The sequence below is a fragment of the Mya arenaria genome, chromosome 7 (assembly GCF_026914265.1).
Source record: "Mya arenaria isolate MELC-2E11 chromosome 7, ASM2691426v1".
Taxonomy (NCBI): Eukaryota; Metazoa; Mollusca; class Bivalvia; order Myida; family Myidae; genus Mya; species Mya arenaria.
In genome coordinates this window covers 18,185,075-18,207,892 of record NC_069128.1, presented here as the reverse complement: position 1 = coordinate 18,207,892, position 22,818 = coordinate 18,185,075, and the positions used below count along the sequence as shown (strand labels likewise).

Below are 22,818 nucleotides of genomic sequence, written 5' to 3'. Positions count from 1 at the left end.
AGTAACAATTGACATTGTATTTACAGTGTATTTACAATGCAATACGATCATCAAGAGCATGTACGATGTTTGCTAGTGTGGTATTGTGGTAAAAATGACCACCAGTCGTTGGTGTGAATCGAAGCAGGGGTTCTTTCTCGTCGATGGCGTGAACCCCAATAGGGGCTCTTTCTCTTTACTCGCTTATAGAGACCATCAGTACAAGTTTGTACCCAAGAAACGGACTCGAAATTGGCTAATGTTGATAGTTGCTTACACAATCGAACAAAAAAAACACGAAGTAAATTGAATTTGTGTAACGTAAACATGATCGTCACTATTGCAGATTTACTTTGTGGTCATGTACCTTTTGGTGATGACCTTGGCGTTGCTTCTGAAGGAAGCTCCAATCCTTGCTCGCCCTCGCCCTTTCACCACAACTGTCAGTAAATGATAATGGATTTGTAACACCATTCGGAAATGCCGTTATCCCGTGTATCACATTTTTGCTATTTTATAGTTTAACAATACGTGGAATTTGCTTCAGGGGTATTATTTCCTAATAGTTCACCACAGGCTGAATAGTTCACCAATCGCAAGCTGTTTCTTATTATTTACAGTGTGTGTATACCAAGTGATAAATTACGTCACAAATAACTAACTTGTCGGAAGGCAACATTTTGCTTCGAATGATGACCTAAAACAAAGAAAACTTTTCTTTTTCTTCACCATTTGAAAATCAAACAAAGGGCCCTTTATTACTTAATATTTACTTCCACATTATGCCGACTGCATGTGTAGTCCCAGGGTACAAAGTCCTGAAAAAATGGAAGAAAGAAAACGGGACATTATTATTACTATTTTTAACATGAATTCTCAACTTATGAATGTCGCAGTAAAAGTAAAATAAAAAGCTACAATTAAAAAAATATATACATATCAAAAAAAGGAAAGGAAAAGCAGTATTTGAAACAATACCGACAAACGCACTGAGACATAGTGCTCAGTGCATACCAGCATATAGCGCCCGTATTATTCATATTGGAGGATTAGGACACTTGTTAGTCTGAGACTCGGCGGAGTATTGTCATTATGGGTAATGGTTAATCCTAACCTTCGACAGCTACGCCTAAAACAATCCACACATATAAATTTATATTTTGAAATCTCCTTTAATGGAAACCTTTTTGATTACTTCCTGTATAACCATTAATTCATCACGGTATTGCTGTTTAACAGTAAGCTTCTATTAAAGCCATTTCTTGCACGAACAATAACATTTGCCTTATTTCATCTGTGAATGGATGTACGAATTATATACATGTGTACATAAGAGATACATCAGCTCTTTTTAGGCCCCCGCTAAGGAGTGGGGAGGGGATTATAGAAATGCACTTCGTCCGTCCGTCAGTCTGTCTGTTTGTACGTCGGTCTGTCTGTCTTTCCGTAGCAGTTCGTGTCCGGGCTATAACTGACTTATGCATTGATGGATTACCATATAAGTTGGTACAGATATTTTCCTCATGCTTACCTCAAAGGTCAAGGTCAAACGAGACATTTAATGATAAGAATACACGTGCTCTTGTCTGGGTCATAATTTACTAATGCATTGATGGATTACCATATACTTTGGCACAAATATTTTCCTAATGCTTACCTCAAAAGTCAAGGTCGCACGAGACATTTAATGATAAGAATACACGTGCTCTTGTCCGGGTTATAATTTACTAATGCATCGATGGATTACCATATACCTTGGTACATATGTTGTCCTCATTGGGACGATGTGCAGTAACCTTTGCCAGGGTCCATATTTCAAAGGACAAGGTCACGCGAGACATATATAAATGTCAAGGTCATACGAGACGTTTATAAGTCAGAGTACATATTTTAAAATGTTTGTCAATTGAAAGTGTAAAAAAATATGCCGAGTATTATCATTATGTGCAAGACATTTAATATTCTAATAAACAATTGATACAAATGTGATAATATATTCATAGCACTGTGTCAACTCAAAATCTGTTCGGTATAATAAAATAAATATCATATGGCAGCATGTGTGACATTGATATTGTCAAAAATTGAAACAGAATGTCACCCTCGGCTAACGCTTCGAGTGACATTCTGTTTCGAGGGTTGACGATATCAATGTCACACATGCTGCCATATGATATTTATATAATCTGCATTTTCATTAGCTGAAAAAGGTTGTATTCTAAGTAATAGTTAGATGACATGAAATATTTTTAATGATTAAGAATTGGCAGAGTAAGCGATCCGAACGAGCTCTTTTTAAGATGTTTATTCAGAGCATCTAACTAACTTGGAAAACAACCTCATTGGCTGAAACATTGTCAACGCAAAATCTGACGCAGGAAGAGAGGCAGTTGGCAGACCTCTTTACTCGCGCTAAAGTTGAAATTCTTAATGATTAACTCTAGTAATGAATAATTGCCAATCTGCATTTTCATTAGCTGAAAATGTAGGTTATATTCTGAGTAGTAAAATAAGACAAACTGCATTTCATTTGCATTACGAGTGTTTAATTGAACATGTCAAATTGTTATATACGACAACAATTGTTCTAAAAAAGTCATCATAAGAAACAGATTTATGCAAGGCTTATTATGATATACACAGAAACAATTCAAATACATATTTTGATTGTTTTTCGTTTTCTACAAAAGGAACACATTCACAAGTATTGACATACGGCCGACCTTATTCCGTAGAATATTTTCTATGTCCCTTCTCTTTAAAATGAACTCTATCCCGCTTGGACTCTGTTGGAAATCGCATGTGCGGAAGCTGTTGAACTTGCACGACCTCATTCTTCTCCAGCAACTGATTCATTCGTAAGCGCTGGCTGGTAAATGATCGGTACACCAGCCCGCCCCGGAATTTACCCCACTCACCAACCTCCAACACCAGGACGGCGGACACCCAATTGTCAATGATTTTTTGGCAATTCCTAATACAGCCTCCTTCGGTCTGGATGTTGCCGTTATGTCATTGCCGCCAAAGCTTATGACTACCACGTCCGTCCCCGTACACCTAAGATCAACCTGTTTCAGAAGCTCCGCATTTGGGTGTGCAGCCTTCATTCCACCGGCACCAAAAGACACCCCTTCATAGGCATCTGGAAGATTGCATTTCATTTGATCTTTGCCTTGATACCCGGTATCCATTGGTGTTTCTTCAATGCAACATATACTGCCTGATTGAGTGGCATTAAATTTTCACATTAATAAATGGACATATGCATATATAAAGAAAAAAACCCCCTCATGATTCCCAACCCCCTTTCCCACCCTCACACACGGTTTTATCCTCCTCACACAGATAGGAAAAATGAAAGTGGTTTCCGGTAATTAGCCGTAGCATTTTAAAACCTTTCTTTAGCCAACTCCCCCTCCAACTTCCCCATCTTCTTCCTATCACCGACACACATGGTATACAGCATCTCTCCCACACATTATAGCATTAGCCCAACCCTCTGCAACCCCTCGCATTCAGTTCTGTTTATGATAGGGAAAATATAGTCCGGTGTCTAGCCGGTGTCTAGCTAAAGCATTTGAACCCCTTTTCTAGCCCCAACTCACCTTTCACATTTTCTATCCTTTTTTCACAACATTTCGTCAGAATGTTTGTCTTAATGAAATCTAGGTATCGTAAGATTATTATATCCCGTTTATACGACGTGATTCACCATAGGCGGCAAATTATCTAAATGGGAAATATGTGTTTACAAACGCAAATACCTACTCGAGTAAATTTTCTCTCATGCCCAAATTCAACCATTTTTTTAGGTAGGGTAAGTTTTACCACGTCTCTTTCCCCGTGGTGTTTGATGTCATTTACATACAAAACCTGATTTTCCCAAGGGGTTATTTTGGTTTTTGCATGGGTTTCAGGGAATATCAATAACACAATTACAGGAAGAAAAATGATACATATATATTCGTATTCATTGTATTCAGACTTTTTCTTGCAAAACAAACATCTCGTTTAACTTCTTTTTCCGCGTTTAGCAATTTGATCTCTTTAAGGCTTGTTTACAAATCTCAAAATGGAGTGCTGTCACATGTTCGAGTACATTTGTTACATCAAGAGACCACTTCGGCAACCAATTACGATATATTATCAACCATATGTTCGTATCGGTACAAATACAAATTGTTATAAAGGGACGCACGGTAATTACAATATGATTCCAGATTCCATACGCAGTGATCTCCCTTAACAAACATAGCCAATTGAAACACCTCGGCCAGTATCAAACAGGAATTGAAGCTTGCCGGAGATGGCCGAGTTGTTACGATTGAAATATAGCGTTTTATAGGGCAAAGGGAAGTTAGTGTTGTGTGTTTTGAGATCGATTTAGTAAGAAGTTTAGGAACAAGCCTAATGTGTATGTGTTTTGCCATGTTTTATGAATATAATTACACATTGGAAATTTATTTTCTGCATCGTGTAACACAGGGCTGCTAAGATTTTGAAACTCAATCGGTCCAGGCCCGTCAACTACGACCCCCGTACAACCCCCCTCCAGAAAAAAATGTATTATTTTGCCTCAAAACAAAATCTACTCTTCGCAGTTGTATTTATGTTTCAATACATTTTTTTAATTAACATATGTCTATTTGATTAAGTGAACATTTGCCGGAAGTTAACTTAGTGTTAACAAAAAATATTATTGTGAAAATAAAATATATAAATCTCGCCGGGCGGGTTACACTTGTAGAAAGATTGTTGAGGTGATGAAAATATTTAATCGACGCAATAATATTTTCATTAAGCCATTTCAATATTGGATCGAAAGGGGAACGATATCGAAGAGATTCCCATTATAGATATAATCACCATTTTTTTCAGGGTCTATTGAAATTTGGGCAAACCTGAGCCCTGTTGAACACACCTGATGGAAAGTTGGTAAACCTGTACACACCATCTTTGTTTCTCTGACTCCCTCTTTTTTTCCTGGGCCACTCAAGTTGAAAAAGGACACAAGTGGAATAATTCATCAATGACTAAAAGAATGAGCATTCAAGGGAGATAATTAATAAATGTCCCTGTCAAAGAGCCATGTTGAAATGGCAAGTAATCTTGACACCACCTTTGTTTGTCTTTTTTCCTGACCCATTTTATCTGGGAAGAGCGTAAAAGCGAGTTAACTCATTACTCAAGGAAGACAGTTTATAAATGTCACTGTTTAAAAGTCCTCTGGGGTAGGTTAATATGATCACCATCCGTCCTTTATGTGTGCTATTGAAGCTGAAAAGAACACTAAGATATTATTAACGCATTTCACGAGTAAGACAGTTCACAAATGTCTCTGTTTAAAGTCCATATTTTTTTCCCACTGATAAATCCATCACTGGCATATACACTGATATATATTCATATAAGCCGAACATATAAGCACGAATGTCAATGTAAAGTACATGTCTAGTAGTCTAAATCTATAAGGACATGCAAAACTGTTTAATATATATGTGCCCTATACTGTCTTCATAAACAATTTAAGGTTACTCGATGATAATTTCCAAAGTACATTTTTATTTCTTGCAAGCTTGCTTTAAGGTTACATTGTTTAATGAAAGGTTTATCAACAGTAAACGTCAATATAAGTAAGCAATCTTTTTCTTCATTGTCTCCGTTAATTTACCATGCTTTTTGATGCTATGCTTAGTCCCGGTAAGCGGAACGTGCTAATTAATCCATGTTGGAGAATTACGTTTTTTATTAAAATGAGAATAAAAATTTCTCAAAAGTAGATCTTTATCAAAGTCTCAACTGGATAGCGAACTATCTATCAAATTGGCATTTTAACTTATTATAGAAGAAGAAGAAGAAGAAGACTTTATTATGCAAACAAATCTGACAAGATCCATAGGTAAGCAGAATGAACAACAATAAGTATAATAATATACTTGTACAGCTAGATCGACCAGAGATATTACTTACTTTAAAATAATAATTGTATTTGCATTTCCTATAAACCGAAAGAGTTCAATTTTACCACATGAAACGCAATAGGGTCAGCTAGCTGGTCTTCTTGCTATTTATTGAATGTATATGTTCGACCAGCTTAGCAGAGTAAACCGTCAAAAAACATCGTGCTAATTTTTAATTTTGAAAACCTGTTCAGCTTTTCTCAGTTCTTATAAAAGTTAATCAGCTGATAGAGATTTACTATGACTATTTAATTACCTGAACTTCCTTCACTCTATGAAATTAACTTAGCTTCTTTTGACTGAAAGGTTTCTTTTTATGCATTACATTGTTTCAACTGTACTGTTTTTTTTATTAATCCTTCCATATGTTATGTTTCTTTGAATACGTGTCGCCATTCCCCCTTTATTTAAATGTTGAAATCCACACAGTTCAGCTTGCCATTTACCTGATACAGTATATTTACCCACTCTGATATCGAAACTCAACTCCGTTCTTTGTCGCTTTGAAAGGCTGTCAGGCCAGCAACGATAAATAACAGAATCTTAAAAGAACTATCTGTCGTGCTTGCACACCCACTCTGTGATATTTTCAACTTCTATCTTTCAAGAGTCTTGGAAAGTTGCTTATGTTTGTCATATCCACAAGAAAGGCGAATTTAATTTAGTAGGCAACTTTCGTCCAATTTCACTTCATAATTCTCTTAGAAAATTATTTGAGAGAGCTGTCTATAAAGATGAATATATAGAGGATATTTGTTTATTTCAGTGTAAGATCGTATCCTATTTCACGAGTGTCATAGAAAAACATATTTTCACGAGTGGCGAAGCCACGAGTGAAAATGTAGTTTTTTATGATCACGAGTGAAATTAAATACGATCTTACACTGAAATAAACAATTTTTCTGTTTCTTTTATGCTTATTTTCGGAGTTTTATTTGTTCTTTATTTATTTCTGAATTACCGCCTTTTTTGAAAAGGGTGGGCTTTACGCCGCTACCCGTGGGCGCCCCTCATGCATAATTATAGCTGTCAACTTTTCTACTTTCGGTTTGCTGAGAAATAGTTATTTGCTATTCATTCTTATAGCTTAATATTCGCTCGTTTTTTATTGCAAAGCTTTATGAACAGTAAACAATGAAGTATTATTAGTGCACATACGTTACAAAAAATAATGAAAACACTTTTTATTTTAAGATAGGCATGAATACATAACCAAATTACTACGCCGCTATTTAAAGAATGAATATTTGGAAGGTCAAATGTGTCAGCAAAACAAATGTGGATACTCATTGGATTTTAACCATTCTTCTTAGTTTAAGACTGCATGTACGCGTGTTTTTTTATATTAAGTTAATATTCAGTCATCTTACTGTCAGAGACCAGTCTGTTTCGCTTTAAAATGTTTGTTTTCCAGATAAAGAGTAAATGCCACGCTAGTTTGTTGACACATTTTGAGGTGTGGGTGGGGTTAAAAATATCGGATCTATCTGTAAATTGTTGTGTGAATTCTCCAGGAAGCTCATTTTACGTACTACAACGGTTAACAGTTCAAAATGCATTTGAACGATGATATAAAATTTTATTTATGTTCGAACAGTTGTTTTTAACTGTAATTTGTTTGGTATGAAAGCAAATGTTCGAACATTCAGCTTCAAAGATCAGTAAAATGTTTGATAAACGGGATAACAGGTAATAAACGGTAAGTTGTTAATTTCCAATTATATATTTATTTAAATTTAATTTTAAATTTTATTCTACGGAATAAGGTCGGCCTTCTGTCTTATTTACATGCTATTGGTGTCTGTGAAAATTTGCTTCTTTGGCTAAGTAGCTACCGACATAATAGAAAACAACGAGTTATACTTCAGGGTTCGACTTTTTCCCTTTGTCCTATTAAAGCAGGTATATCCTACATTACAATCTGCCGATTCTGTACAACAGTTTAAAAAGATACTTTGCAATACTCCTAAATTGCCGTTGTGTTTTAATACTGGTCCTAGGCACTTACAGATTCTTCATATAAGGTAAGGACTTGGCTACAAATCATTAAATCTATTTCGTAGGAACATCGTTCCGTCGCAAGCATGTCTTTGTGGGGAAGTTGAATCTGTTCGTAACTTGATGCTCACTTGTCATCTATTTAACATCAATAGAACACTTTTGCTATCAACAAATACATTTACTCGCTGGTTCTTGGATCAGCTATCACCTTAAGTTTTCACTTAAATGGTAATGTGCGTTTTTCTTATTGTACTACTTCTAAAATATATTCTTCCGAACACTCATAAATTGATTCTATTAAAGGGTTTCGCTGAGTTTAATTTTATTTCCTGTATTACATGTGAACGGAATCCATCTGCGTACTGTAAGACACAGACACATTGTATCTCTAACTCAATGAGTGTTTAATATATTATTACTTTCATGGCTCTTCATATATTTTTTCCATTACAATATTAATACATTTGTTAAGATCAAATGCGACATATACAGAACAGAAAAGAACAGAACAGAACACAATTTATTTCGTTCAATAAACAGAACAGAAAGGAACAAAACAGAACACAAATTATTTCGTTCAATAGATTTGTTTAGTTTCAATGCGACATAAGCAGAACAGAACAGAACATAATTTATTTTGTTTTAAACTATTCAAACAAATATAGACAATGAAATAGGTAAAAAATGACCCTTGATACATGTATGACATATTTTGAATTATTGATAAATGCACTTATCCTTAAAAAGACAACCGCATTAGTATATTCAACTGCTTTCTACAGAAGAAGATGATCTTAATAAGCTTTAAGCTTCCGATCAAATTCTTAAATATTTAAAATGAAATATAGGTGTGCACGTGTATATTTTCATGAAATAAATATGATCAAACCAATGTACGGCAGATTTCAAACCAATGTACGGCAGATTTCAAACCAATGAACGGCATATTTCAAACCAATATACGTCAGATTTCAAACCAATGTACGGCAGATTTCAAACCAATGTACTCCAGATTTCAAACCAATGTACTCCAGATTTCAAACCAATGTACGCCAGATTTCAAAAATACAAGCATCTCATTTATAAAACATAAGTTCGTACACTCAATATGTTTGGCGCCCATTAAGGACCTACAAAATGTATATGATATAAGTTTAACTAACTTACAATAGTGTTTCAATATGAAAATAGAAATAATCACACGTTAACAAAATGTTGCGTATAATAAACACTCATGCAGGTAATCTCTGATATAGAACACGTTAACAAAATGTTGCGTATAATAAACACTCATGCAGGTAATCTCTGATATAGAACACGTTAACACAATGTTGCGTATAATAAACACTCATGCAGGTAATCTCTGATATAGAACACGTTAACAAAATGTTGCGTATAATAAACACTCATGCAGGTAATCTCTGATAAAGAACAAGGGAACATGTAGCGTAAACAATTTCATGAAATTTGTAACAAAACGTTTCATAAACGAACTGGAACTGATACTAAGAAACGACTTAGTTAGTATCGAATTAGATTGTTCCCATGTAAGCTATACCAATTTCATTTAACAGTTGAAAATGAAGAGTTAAATACAAGAGTTGTCGTTGGTGTCAATATTAAGTTCACATAAGTCGTAAAAGAAAATTGATTCTTGTACAATTCTAGTATGATTGATATATTATAACAGTAGCCTTTAGTGATGAGGAAAGTGTCCGTGGTCCGAGCAGCAGGAGCATTTTTTGCTGCGCTTACGTTTGCCCCATCGGCAGCAATTCTTCTTTTTCCCTTTCTTGTAACCGCAGCAGGAGCAGGGCGCTGGGGCTTTGGTCGTCGGTGCAGGCGTTGTCGTTGTTGTTGTCGTGGTTGTGGTTTCGGTAGTTGTTGTGGGATTTTCAGTGGTAGTCGTAGGTTCTTCAGTAGTGGTCGTGGGTTCCTCAGTAGTGGTAGTAGGTTCTTCTGTGGTGGTCGTAGGTTCTTCAGTTGTGGTCGTAGGTTCCTCAGAAGTGGTCGTAGGTTCTTCTGTGGTGGTCGTAGGTTCTTCAGTTGTGGTCGTAGGCTTCTGAGTAGTGGTAGTAGGTTCTTCAGTGGTGGCCGTAGGTTCTTCAGTGGTAGTCGTAGGTTCTTCAGTTGTTGTCGTAGGTTTTTCTGTGGTGGTCGTCGGTTTTTCAGTGGTAGTCGTAGGCTCTTCAGTGGTGGTCGTAGGTTTTTTAGTGGTGGTCGTAGGTTCTTCAGTAGTAGTCGTTGGTTTTGCAGCGGTTGTGGTTGGCTCGGGTGTTTCTGTTGTGGTTTCTTCGCTTGGACATATGTTGAACTCTGAGACGCATCGGCCTTTGTAGCACATCTGCTAAAGAGAAATATACACCCATTAATCATCACAGAATAACATAACAAATGAATCGAACCTTATTCAAAAACCTTTTCAATGAATAACACACTTTTTAGTATAAACTAAGATATGTAAGTTTATCAGATGGTTAACAATTGGTAGTTCGTTAAAGTTCTTTTAATTCACATTCCCGTGGCATCCCGTTAATCTTCCACCACCCACAAGCCGACCCCACAATCTCATTTCTGCTGTATAACTGGTGTAATGTATATAATTGATACTTTGCTATTGTTAGGTATACTTTCCATATAATCATTACGAGGTTACTTATAAGCACTTCACATATAAGACACGGGATCTCGTGCTTACCGTTCCGGAACCACAGGGAGTCCCGTTCCAGACAAAGGTTGTCAGAGAGGTAGAGCACGAGCCTCCCGGGCTTGTCCGGCACGACACCTCTCCGCTTCTATAGCAACCCGCGTCTCCGATTACAGACTGCGAAAAGAATAAGAATAGTTTACGCAAAGAAATACTAGTATTACGACCATCCGTAAATAAAGTTAGCCAAAATGAACAGTGATCAAATCCATGTTATACAATGGCAACTATACCACTGTACTTCAAAGACTTGCCAAGCAAACTGTAATTTGATTAAGTGTGAACTTGAACGTTTTAATTTAGTGTTTACTTTGCTAAGGAACGTTGGAAATCTCAGAATATTACTGTGGCAAAAAGAGTTGTGGTAGCTACATCTTGTCGTAAAACAGGTAGGTTGTTAGAATCTTTTTATTATTTTTAAACAGGCTTTATACTATAACTCGATAGTCATCATTTGGGAATTGCATAGAATAATTATTCAGTTTAAAGGCTTTTAAAGACATATTAAGACATGTTTTAACTAACTGACTATAAAAACGGTATGGTTCGTGTCTATTTCATCATTACAGTCGGGTAACCCGAACCAGAAGTATTTTTAAGCCTTACCTACATTAAAAATGCGAGCTTATTTCTGTAGCAATGGGCACAAAATACATATCAGTAAACGATGCAAGGTAACAAATATGTCATAAAAGTACCTGGCTGCAAGCTGTGCTGTCGGGGTTTCCGGTGCGCCGCTTACACTGGAGGTCAAGGCTAGAATCCCGCTGTCCTAGAAGGCCGCTGCAGAACGCCGCCTGAAACTGCTCGTCCGTCAATCCACCGGTGTTCACTGAACAGCTTGGATATCTACAGGAAGTCGTGAATATATTATAAACACCATATTTTTAAGAAAATATTTAAGAAACATTTGAATAATCTTGAGAATCATAAAATGGATGAATGAAAGAGAAGCGGAAACTGTATTAAACATGTTTTACAGTTGTTATCTATTCTTTTACATTTTCACATTTAGTATACGACAGCCTTTGAACATATGCGCGATTATCACAACACAATGAATTACGGTGCTGAAGTAAACTTTCGGTATAACGGCTTCAGACTTAAGAAATACATTGTATGACACATCGTTCAAAACATCGGATCACTCGAGGGTAAAGCTTGGTCCTCAGCGCCCTCGAGCGATCGCAGTTTCACTTTACATAATCTTTTTCAATTGTGTCCTTACTGGCTAAGGTGGTCGACGAAGTAGTCGGCACTACATGTAGAGAACTTGTAGAAATTGTCCACGGTGGAGGAGGAGGGCGTGCCGAGGCTCGGCGACATAACATTCACGGAGGAAGGACAGTCGTTACCAGTCCCGTCATGTTGTGAACCAAGCCTAGAAGGTGTACACAGAAATAAATATATGGTGTCCACTAAGCTGTTTTGCTTACCTTTTTCTATTTCTACGATAGCATAAACATCCAAAATGACCTCAACGAAAAACTGATAAATTAATGGTGTTCGCCAAACTGTTTTGTTTGCCTTTTTTTCCATTTTTACAACAGCATTGACATATAAAATGACCTCTACGAAAAACTAATAACTTAATAGTGTCCACCAAGCTGTTTGTTTGCCTTTTTCCAAATGAAGACTTTAAACAAATTATCTTTACTAAATGGAATACAAAAACACTGGATATAGATACGTGTATTTACAAATGTGAGGAAACTTACGCGTGTCCTAGCTCGTGAGCGGCGACGGGGGCGACGTTGTATGACGTGAACTCGTTGATGGAGTAACGGCGGAAAGTGCTGCTGCAAACCGTGGATACGTACGCGTAACCTGCACAACCAACAACATGGTTTTTGATTAATTACAAGGTATTTATAGAGAACTATATCAGAATCAACTGGCACAAATATAACAAAATACTCAAGTCCAATCTCCATCTTAGTCTCAACTTATTTTTCCAAATTACTAATGTGTTTTTTATTTTATTTTTAAAAGCGCATACTCCTGTGCATTATGTTGATTAACTTCATTTCTAAAAAGAAATATTTTTACAGCACAAAATGAACTTCAAAAATAAGTAAATGGACTCGAGTACAATTTTTACTACAGAAGCGTATATGTTTTTAAGGTTTTATAAAACAGACAACCATAATGTGTTACAGATGGTACACGTTAACTCACCTAGCAAACTCCCGGCTAAATCATACCTGTAAAGGAATTAAAGTAAGCTATTTAATAGTTGTTAAGGATTTTTGTAAGTTGACCTCCACCTTTGTGCACTATTGATATTCTAAGATATTATAACATTACATACTTGCATGTTTAGTATTTGAAATAATTGTGTATTATTGTATTATTATATCTAGCAGGCAGACAACAGATAACATTCGAAATTGTATGAGCAGCATTAGTATGATATGATATGTATTGTAGACGTTTGTTTATTAAATATTCATCTCCTATCTTGTAAAGTTGTACACTGCATACCCAGTGATGGCCATGGCGTGGTGAAACTCCTGGCTGGTGAAGCTACTGCCGACGTAGCTGTACAGCGCAGCATCAAAAGCATCCCCAGCGTCAATAACGTTGCCGGACACGTAGTCAGCCGACCAGGCAAAGTTCGTGCCAGCCTGCAAGCAATTGTATGAATTGAAAAGTAATATTCCTTGGGATATATTTGGTCACTTTGTCTCGTTGATAATCATCTTTAAAATCAACAAAGTCGTATCAAGCAACTTAATCACAACTAGTTCGTTTAGCATCATCATCGTCACAGTCATCGTCGTCGTCGCCTGCGCCAACGCCTTCATCATCATCATCATCATCATCATCATCATCATCATCATCTACTCACTCACTCACCGGAGGGTAAACGATGTCAGCAGGGTACACGTACAGATCCAAACTTCCTCCGGATGCTTCCTTCACGGAGCTGTAGTATACGTTTATCTGAAACAACAAGGGAAGCGATCTTGTCGAATATGTTCACTTCAAAATGAGATTTATATCTGACTAAAGGGCTTAAAGGTCATCTTAAAGCAAAACAGAGATATCATCATTTTTATTCTATTCCTCCCATTTGTTTAAAAGTATGATAGCTACAAAGTCATTGTGGTTTTTAACGTTCATGTTCCGTTCCATTACCGTACCTCGTTAGCGAGTAGCGTGACGTACTTCTCTGCCTCGTTCTGAGCTGCGTCGTTGTCACCAGGGTTACGGTCGTAAAACCTTTAAGGTATGATCATAAACAGTTTCATAAGACATACAGAAATACTATATTTACGAACGTTTCCAGTCCGTTTGACCTATGATTCGTCACTGCAAATGTTTAACTGACCGCCCACTGGTGTTGTTCATAACCAGAATTGATACAGATTTTGTAAAAAGTGTTTATTCACAAAATGGCCATGTAGGTATCTGTTTCTAAAATGATCAAGGATAAAAATTGGCAGCGGTAAACAATCAATAGCTTTAATTCCATCGATGAATACATCACATACTTGGATCAGGTGCGCAAATGGGTCTTTAAACATTGGCTAAAGAAAGTCATAAAAGGAAATCAGAAGAAAATTGTCCGTAGGTGCGACCCATGAACTTGGGTACTCACTGTTCCATGAATGGGGCGTCAACAATAAATGCGATCTTCACCACCTTGTAGCCGGCCTCCGGAAGTATCGACCGCCTCTTCCGGCTTGGGGCAAACCGGGGATTGTACACGGTGCCACTACCGCCTTCCCGGCGTACTCCATCCTCTGTTGTTTACAAAACGTCATTCGTATTGTGTGTGTTTTTTTACATTTTTAATTAAACAGTTGCTATTTTATCTACAATGTCTAATACCAATTGAATTGCTTTCAAGCTCTGACCTATATGATTATTTGACTCAAACGATTTTGGCATGGATTTTCAACAGCAGTCTATAATAAGTTCTACCTTAATCATTTAAGGATATTATTAAGATAGATATGCCGTATTTGAACCAGACAAAAATTCTACAAATGTCTCCTTACCTCCGGGAACTTCGTAATACTTAAACGTTCCGTTCACCCGGGGGAAACAGAGTGCGTCGGTGGCCGCCCCACCGGCTATGTAACAATCCTCGTCCTGGAATGTCGCCAGGGCGCTCTGGAAGGGAGGGAGTTATGTTTTATTTACATGAGTTACTTCCAGGAGCGGATCCAGGGTTGAAAGTTAGAGGGGACGAAACTTAGGGGCGTACCGGAAGATATTTGGTTTAAAGTGTTGGCAGGGGCGAGGGGGTGGTGGTACTTCCCGGATTTTTTTTAGCAATTTCTAGGCCGAAATGGTGCATTTTGGGCCTATTTTATTACTTTTTCCCCTTTTATTGAGATAAATAGTAAACATGGACGTTTTAAGGGGTGGGGGGCATCCACCCTGGATCCGCTAGTTACTTCGAGTTTTGAATATATATTGAACTTTATCATTGACCTTGACACTTCTTATATCTGAGAAGATACAGTTTACATTTAGCTCATGCTACGGCGATACATGTATACAATATTCTGTTTAAATCGAGCTAGAATTACGCTGGTATTACGAATATAAGAAAAACAAATATTTTTAGTTTTAAAACAGTTTTGAAATGCTCACCATATCACAGGATATATCACCGTTCCTCCGTTTCATTTCACAGGCAAATGAACCTCGCCCGTTCTTGTCCGTGTAGACTCCGATTTTCTGAAATAGAGTGGTAATAATAATTTATAAAATGTCATTATATCATATCAATATGCATACGCCTTTTATCCGGGTTTCAGTAAGTTAGATTCCCAAGGGTAAAGTCCTTCGGTTTAACTGCTAAATTGAAATTACTACGCGATCTACTTGCAGCGTAGTTTAATGTAAGGAAATTTGACATTGTTAACCATCAAATACATCCGTGATGCTTTTTAAAACATGGCAGTTTGAAAATTTAATGTATATAGTTCGTGCACCTAATTGCTATTATGTTGCGCTTCTTTGAAAGTGAAATCTGTATAGTGTCATGTATTTGAATCTAAATGTTATGTTTGTAACATATATTCATTACATTTACTAACTATATGAGAACGGTAACTGTGGGCGGAGTTAAACTGTTCAATAAGTAGCGTATGAATAAATTGAAACGATATTCACTTATACAACCGCTTGTTATTGAACGCTGTATTCGAACGATGTAAAACAAACAGTGTCGACAGCGGCAACTCGTACGTCATTTCAATAAAACGGGTAGTTTGTGCAGTAGTTAGACCTTCATATATTCAACGCATATCAGAATAATCGTGCGATCTATTTTGTTTAATCATAAGAACGTTTAATACCACATTGCGTTTTTGTTTCTTCGACTTCTTTCTACCATTATCCTCCGTGGCGGATGGCAGGTCCATTCTTGGGTCAAGGACAAGGTCAAGGTCAAACTTTCCCTGACCTTCAACCTCCATGGTGTAACTCAGCTCAGTCGGAAGAGTGTTTTCGTTTTGGAACTGATTTTGTCGCTCTGTTCGGAAATTAAACTTGCATTTCTTGCCTGAAATAAATATATAAGAACTTTAATAAGAAAAACAGAACTTAATAAGTCAATTCATTCTAAAACAAATAGTCATCGACCAAGAGTTGTTTAGAAATATAAACAGGCATTTGTTTAGATACAACTCAATTCTCGTTGTTCAACAGATAAATACACAGACTGTTTTACATAAGTTTAAATAAGGCATATGGTTTAATTGATATATTGAATGGCATATCATGTCTCATCATTAAATATTCAAGCAAAACACAAAATTAGTATGGGGACCTATGTTCAACTCGAAGAAAGGATTATGAAAATCCACATAATTATGCCTATTAGAAAGAACCAATACGTACGTTTAAGTTTTTAGAATAAAATAAAAAAAATAAGTCGAATACAGAACAATTTATAAAAGAAGTTGCAATGTTGCGTTTACCACGTACCGTCTGACATTTTCCCGTGCACCAGTTGCAACGTTAGAACCGCCATGAGCGCTAGACAGACCACAACCTTCATATTGACGAGCTCCAAATTATGGGTTTCCTGAAGAGATTATAACATTATCACAAGTTGAATATTTAACTTATATACTTTTCAGCATTTCAGAGATTTATATCAAAATATTTGTACAATTTGGAAATCGTTCCACTTAGATACCCGGAACAATGTAGCCATCTTGTCAACGATCGAACAACATTAGGCCACTCCTTTTTATTTTTTGGTTTACACGAAATTTTGGAAAAAATGTCCACCGGGTGGTCGAAAAAAAAAAGGAAAAAAGTCACAAAACATACTCTTAAAGGGTGAAAATCAGAGAACAACATTGAAAATTTGTATCATTTACTTGACATTATAATTTTTTAAACTGCTATTAATGCATGTTTTAATACACTCAAAGTTTCAAAGTTCTAATTAAACACACAGTTTAAATCTTACATACTGTGCATATAAAACATCAATGAAATTGACTATAAAACATGTTTACATGTATAAACTACACTTTTTATCAAAGATACATTGAATATCACTCAGCAAGACATTTGTTTAGCTTTAAGGGTATGCTAAAGCAAAATTGAATGCAGATCACTTAAAAACTGACTCATATTAAATTGAAAAAAGAGAAGGCGAATTTCAGCATTAAAATACACAAAAACTGCACTGTATTAAAACAATACATTACATTTTCTTAACATTGTTTCAGTTATTTCAATATTGGAAAATGTCAATAAAGTGAAATAATTACCAAATTTGTAAATAAGGAAGTAACATTTTATGAAGACATTTGAGCGATAATATTGTGAAAGCAATTCCTGAAAAACTAAAAACCAAACTAGTCCTAGATTTGAGTTTTAATAACCTTCACCATGCGGGGTCCTAGTTGTGTGTAACCCGATCCATGCTAAGTCCGGATATTTTCTGACCGGGATATTTACCATGGGATGTTCACCAAATCCATTTCAAATTCAAATCTTGCATCAAATTACCACTTCAGTACAAAAAAATCACATAGCAAAATAATAAACATAGCATGTGACTTAACTTTATGTACTAATGATAGTAACAGAGAAATCCATAATTATGTGTTGGATATTTTTATCTTTTCCCAACTCCGCCATTTTGTGTATACATGCGTTCACAGGGCATCTATACTTCATGCTTGTTTATTTTTCATTTTAAAGAGTATTCCTTGGTTACAACAACAAATCTCATTTATAGTGAAATATCACGTTCATTACAAATTGAAATGGACTTATTCAAAATAGTTTTCCGTGTTGTTTTATCTAAATGTTTTGCACACAACTCTCCTGGCACTAGTAAATGTCATTGACACATGTGTTCAACTCTTTCATTGTTTTTACTCTACTATTAACCCAACCATGAATTTATATAAACATGTAATCTAGAATAAACACAAGCTTTACATTGACTCAATGACAAGTATTTCCAAACCATTTTGTGATTTATATTCCATATACACCACCGACCGAACTTGTGAAACTAGGTCACCAGTGTCAACTTAGAAATTTTACTTTCGATTTCACCACTCACACTTAGTGCACTGTTATTTGATATTTAACCATAAACTGTTATAAAATGGTTTTCTCACACATTATTTTCAGATATTTGTGTCTACTAATTCGATGGCAGCCGCTGACACATTTATTTTTTTTATCTATAAATAACAATATTTTCATGACTTAAATTTCGCGGGGAAAAACAACAATCACGTGACAGTTATTGTTTGTGTCGTCGGTTAAATTTGCCAATGTTAATTGCTATTGTTATTTTAACAACTCCTGCATATTTTAATTAATTATTTTTACAAAGAATGCCTGCTATCGTCATCGTCAATTCCGCCATTGCCAACGGCGCTGCCATAACTGTTGACTGGCTCACATGCTATCACTATAAATTGGCGAATACGGCTACGGAACAACAAACAAGTCGAGACCAACTGCATTCGTACTCTTATCTGTTCGTTTTTCTTTCGTTTCGCACCAAAATCAATACGGTCGGGAAAATAATTTTGAAAAAAAAGTGAAATTCATTTTTTTTATTATTTTTTTTGTACTTTTCGGAAAATTAGACCCGCCGATTTTGTAAACCAATTTATATAAAAGTAGTGGCCTTATGCAGGTAATACAAAGATAATAGAATAAAAATCAGATTTTTGTTGTAAGTTATTAGTAACAGTTCCTCCATTATTATTTATAAGCCTGAGATTATTTTTAAAAAAGAAATGAAGGGGAGGAGCGGGGTCTAATGGTTGTGTCAAAACAACACACCCTGCCCCTTTTATTCGAGCAACAGATCCTACGGAGTGCGTTAATAATATGACCAAAATGTGACAAGGCATGACTTCCTCGGGCAATTCATAAAATACATTCAAACACTGTTAATCCGAAATCGTCGGGACCAAGACAAAAAGACTTCGGATCAACGATATTATGGATTAACAATGATTATCAGTGATAAGAATTTTATAAAAAAAACAATGACGGCGTTTGTGAATTATTGGTGACGTAAAATATTAAGGAAAAAATACGATCCGAAGAATAAATTCGAAAAAGCGATTATTTCGGATAAACGGTGTTCGGGTTAAGGGTGTGTAAATGTATTACAGTAAAGGAAGACCCATGACATGTCAACCGTTTCAATATTCTATAATTTATAAATATTATATAAATATTGTATATTCTGATGTATTTCATTGATGCCTTTTTATATTAACTATTAAACAGAAATGCTTAATTATTAAAGACGACCAAATATATCATTTTTTTTTAAACATTCATCCAATCACCAAGATTATTATGTTAAAACTAAACATGTGTTTATGATAGTGTGTGCATAATTTTGTACATCTTCCACTGTGAGATAGATATAAGAAATAGATTCCGTGTAAAAAGTTAAGACTTCCATTTTAACCTAATTAATTAATTCATTTATAACAAAAAATCGCCTTAAGTTGTACTCCAACATATTCATTGTATTAATAACTTTTGTTTGTCTTAAAATGAGCCAATTTTTGGCAGATATATCTCGAAACCAGTGCTAAAAGTATGCTGGCAAAAGATCGGATCGCAGTTTTTCATATTTACATAGAGAATTGATGTTTTATGGCTAAAAGCATTACTTATGCTTTTAGAAAAACGCAATTTTAGGTATGCGCAGTTTCCCAAACGATTTAAATCTTTTCTAATGTCAATTATCTTATATGAATGAGTTAAATGCATTGATACCAAAAACATCTGATTTAAAGACAAAAACCTAAACAAAAATGTACATCTATGAGAGTGCAACTGTAAGTATATATATATATTACACTGACCTTTCACTTCAAAGTAGACTGTTTCGTGAAAGAATGTTGCTTCTCAATCTTCTCGTTGTATTTTCTCGAAGTTTTCTCTTTCAGATATGTGTCCTTCCGTGTTCCACTGGTCAGCCGACTCCGTATTGCTGAGGTCAGTCCCTGAACCTGTTGTGCCGGACAGTCCGGGTAGCGGACATTTATACAGATAGCCCGTACCCCGTACATGACAGGATTCATTCACCCGTACAAATTAACATCCTGTTATAAACAAACATTTTCAACGTTTATCGTCATTTATAATCTTATACGACATTCTTATGTAGATCACAATATATTCTTTTAACTAATCTCTTGATATATCGGCCAATACACTGCCCACTGACAGCCAAAGGCTTGTAAACAATGACCATAAACTACGTCAGAGCAGCTTGGCGTGTTCATGAATCATGGTTGGTATTTGTTGTTTTATAGGTTTATAGCGTAAAGACTTCAACAATATTTATGTTAATACGTGGGTGGAATTTGGGACAGTTATTGTACATTCGGAACTACACGGCCTTTTTTATCGAAAAATACCTCCGAGTCGGATGTATTTTGACGGTTTACATACTCAGAAATTGGTATGTTTAAGTCCGCTGCAAGTAGATCGCGTATTTAATTTTACAGTTAACGTTAATGACTTAACTTTTGGTAATCTTAATTATAATTGCAATAATGCACTTTACTGGCAATCAATTTAAACTTAGATCAATAAATACAAGCTAAAACACTATAATTAATTAATGATATAATTAAAAAAGTCCGAACTACTTTTACTGATGGCATACGTCCGATGTTGTTTTTGACAAAAATGACCGAGGTGTTCCGAATGGTGGAATTTGGGAAAGTTATTGTATCGAAACTTTTGGAACAAAACCAAGTTTATGTCAGTTTTCGACAATTTTCTTTTTTTTCGCTATATCATCATACGGAGTACAGCCCCTTTTAAATAGGAAATGTCTTATGGCTTATAAAAACTGGCCCTGCCATGAGATAACATTATATTCTAAAATGAAATAATCGAATGAAAATTTGATAAATCATCCCAAAACAATTATTGCATGTAAATAACTCGTCCGTTAGTCAAGGACCACAAGTCAATATCCATTTCGGCCTGAATACTTATAATATAAAAAATAAAAATGGTTGCAAGTCTTATTTTTTATTCAGATATAGGAGGAGCCATTTACTGTTTTCAATGATCAACATATTTCGTGACGACAACCAGCGCCACCACGTCTCTCATCTATGGTAACAAGTCATTGGATGATTAAACAGCACCACACAAAGGCAACACTTTTTAATAATATTGGGCAAAACGTTTGGTTTAAACGCCTCAATTACATACACTCGGGTATAGTAAAAACAAATTTATTTTTGCATTCATATAATATCCGTTTTGTTCATTAATTTGATGTGACAATGACGTAAATGGAGTAATGTTTATATAACGTTGTAGTTAAAAATTACTTAATGAAAACGACATTTTCATTGGTGAGTTACGGATTAGGTTAAAATGTATTAAAACAATTTACGATACAAGCGGCATTGGTCAGTTCTTTGAGAATGACGACAGCACATTAATACATATTCACAACTCAGGTAGGGTAGACTCAGGGGCGTAGCTAGCCCTCTATTCATGTAAATTCATAATTGTGCTAGGCAGGTTTGGGGGCATACCTCCTCGGAAAATTTTGAAAACCAATCTGATATATTCTGGGCGTTATGAGGTGCTTTATTTAGTACTGGATAATCGATGTAGTAAAGTACGCATAGTGGAACTGTCTGATTTTTTTGTCAGAAGTATTTCAGCCGCGTACTCGCGTATAGGAAGCTACGCGCCTAGGTAGACTGATATATATCAATAACATTAACTTGGTCAAAAGTTCATTTTACCGAAGGCATTTCTGCATGATTTAAAGTGTAGTGAAAACATGTATTATATCCAAACATTAGAATTACAATAATGTCAATACTTTATTATCGCTTGATTAGCCTCCCGCTCACCCATATACAATTTAACACGATGTTTCAGATCTGTCGTGGCCAGGTCCTTCGGTACGAAATTCTGTTAGAGCTATCGCGACTTCGTCCCTCTCCTCTTGATCATGCCCAAGAACAAAATAAAGGCGATATTTCATTGTACATCCTTGCATGATTCCCGATCATTTTATAATAATAATAATAATAATAATAATAATAATAATAATAATAATAATGATAATAATAATAATGATAATAATAATAATAATAATAATAATAATAATAACAATAATAATAATAATAATAATAATAATAATAATAATAATAATAATAATAATAATAATAATAATAATAATGACATAAGTACAGGTTCAACCATAACAGCATCATATTTAAAATGTGGCCTTCTATGAAGAAAAACAAACAAAAACAAAATGCAATTGGTAAATCATAAAACATCTGCATCGCACTTACATATTCGTATACAAGAACTATTAATCATGTTAAATTAACATAACAGTTTAAGTCATTTCAATAAACATCATGTATAAGCCGACAGACACTAAATAAAACACAGCAATTTATAAAACAACAGATGTGCTCCAGTGTAAAATGTCTAAGAGATCAAGAAATAAACACCATATATAACCATATATACAGTCGAACCCCGTGGGCTAGAAACTCATTTGGCTCGAATTCATGGCTCGAACTGGATGTTTAGAACCGATTTCTATAAACTAAAGGTAATCATTCCTGCTTGGCTTGATTTTTCTGAAGCTCGAGGTAATTTCGCAGGTTCCTGAGAGTTCGAGCGAACGGGGTTCGACTG

General features: G+C 35.5%; 1 protein-coding gene across 1 annotated transcript; it reads right to left on the bottom strand.

Annotated features, from left to right (window-relative positions):
- Positions 1 to 9,636: 9,636 nt before the first annotated feature.
- Positions 9,637 to 16,669, bottom strand: LOC128240980 (serine-rich adhesin for platelets-like). The gene is made up of 14 exons (XM_052957968.1): positions 16,597 to 16,669; positions 15,966 to 16,171; positions 15,256 to 15,342; positions 14,655 to 14,769; positions 14,252 to 14,396; positions 13,794 to 13,872; positions 13,507 to 13,593; positions 13,132 to 13,274; positions 12,826 to 12,851; positions 12,366 to 12,474; positions 11,876 to 12,028; positions 11,346 to 11,496; positions 10,639 to 10,764; positions 9,637 to 10,287 (listed from the first exon to the last, which is right to left on the bottom strand). The coding sequence occupies exons 1-14, from the start codon at positions 16,667 to 16,669 to the stop codon at positions 9,637 to 9,639; spliced, it is 2,151 nt and encodes a 716-aa protein (XP_052813928.1).
- Between the last annotated feature and the right edge of the window lie 6,149 nt (positions 16,670 to 22,818).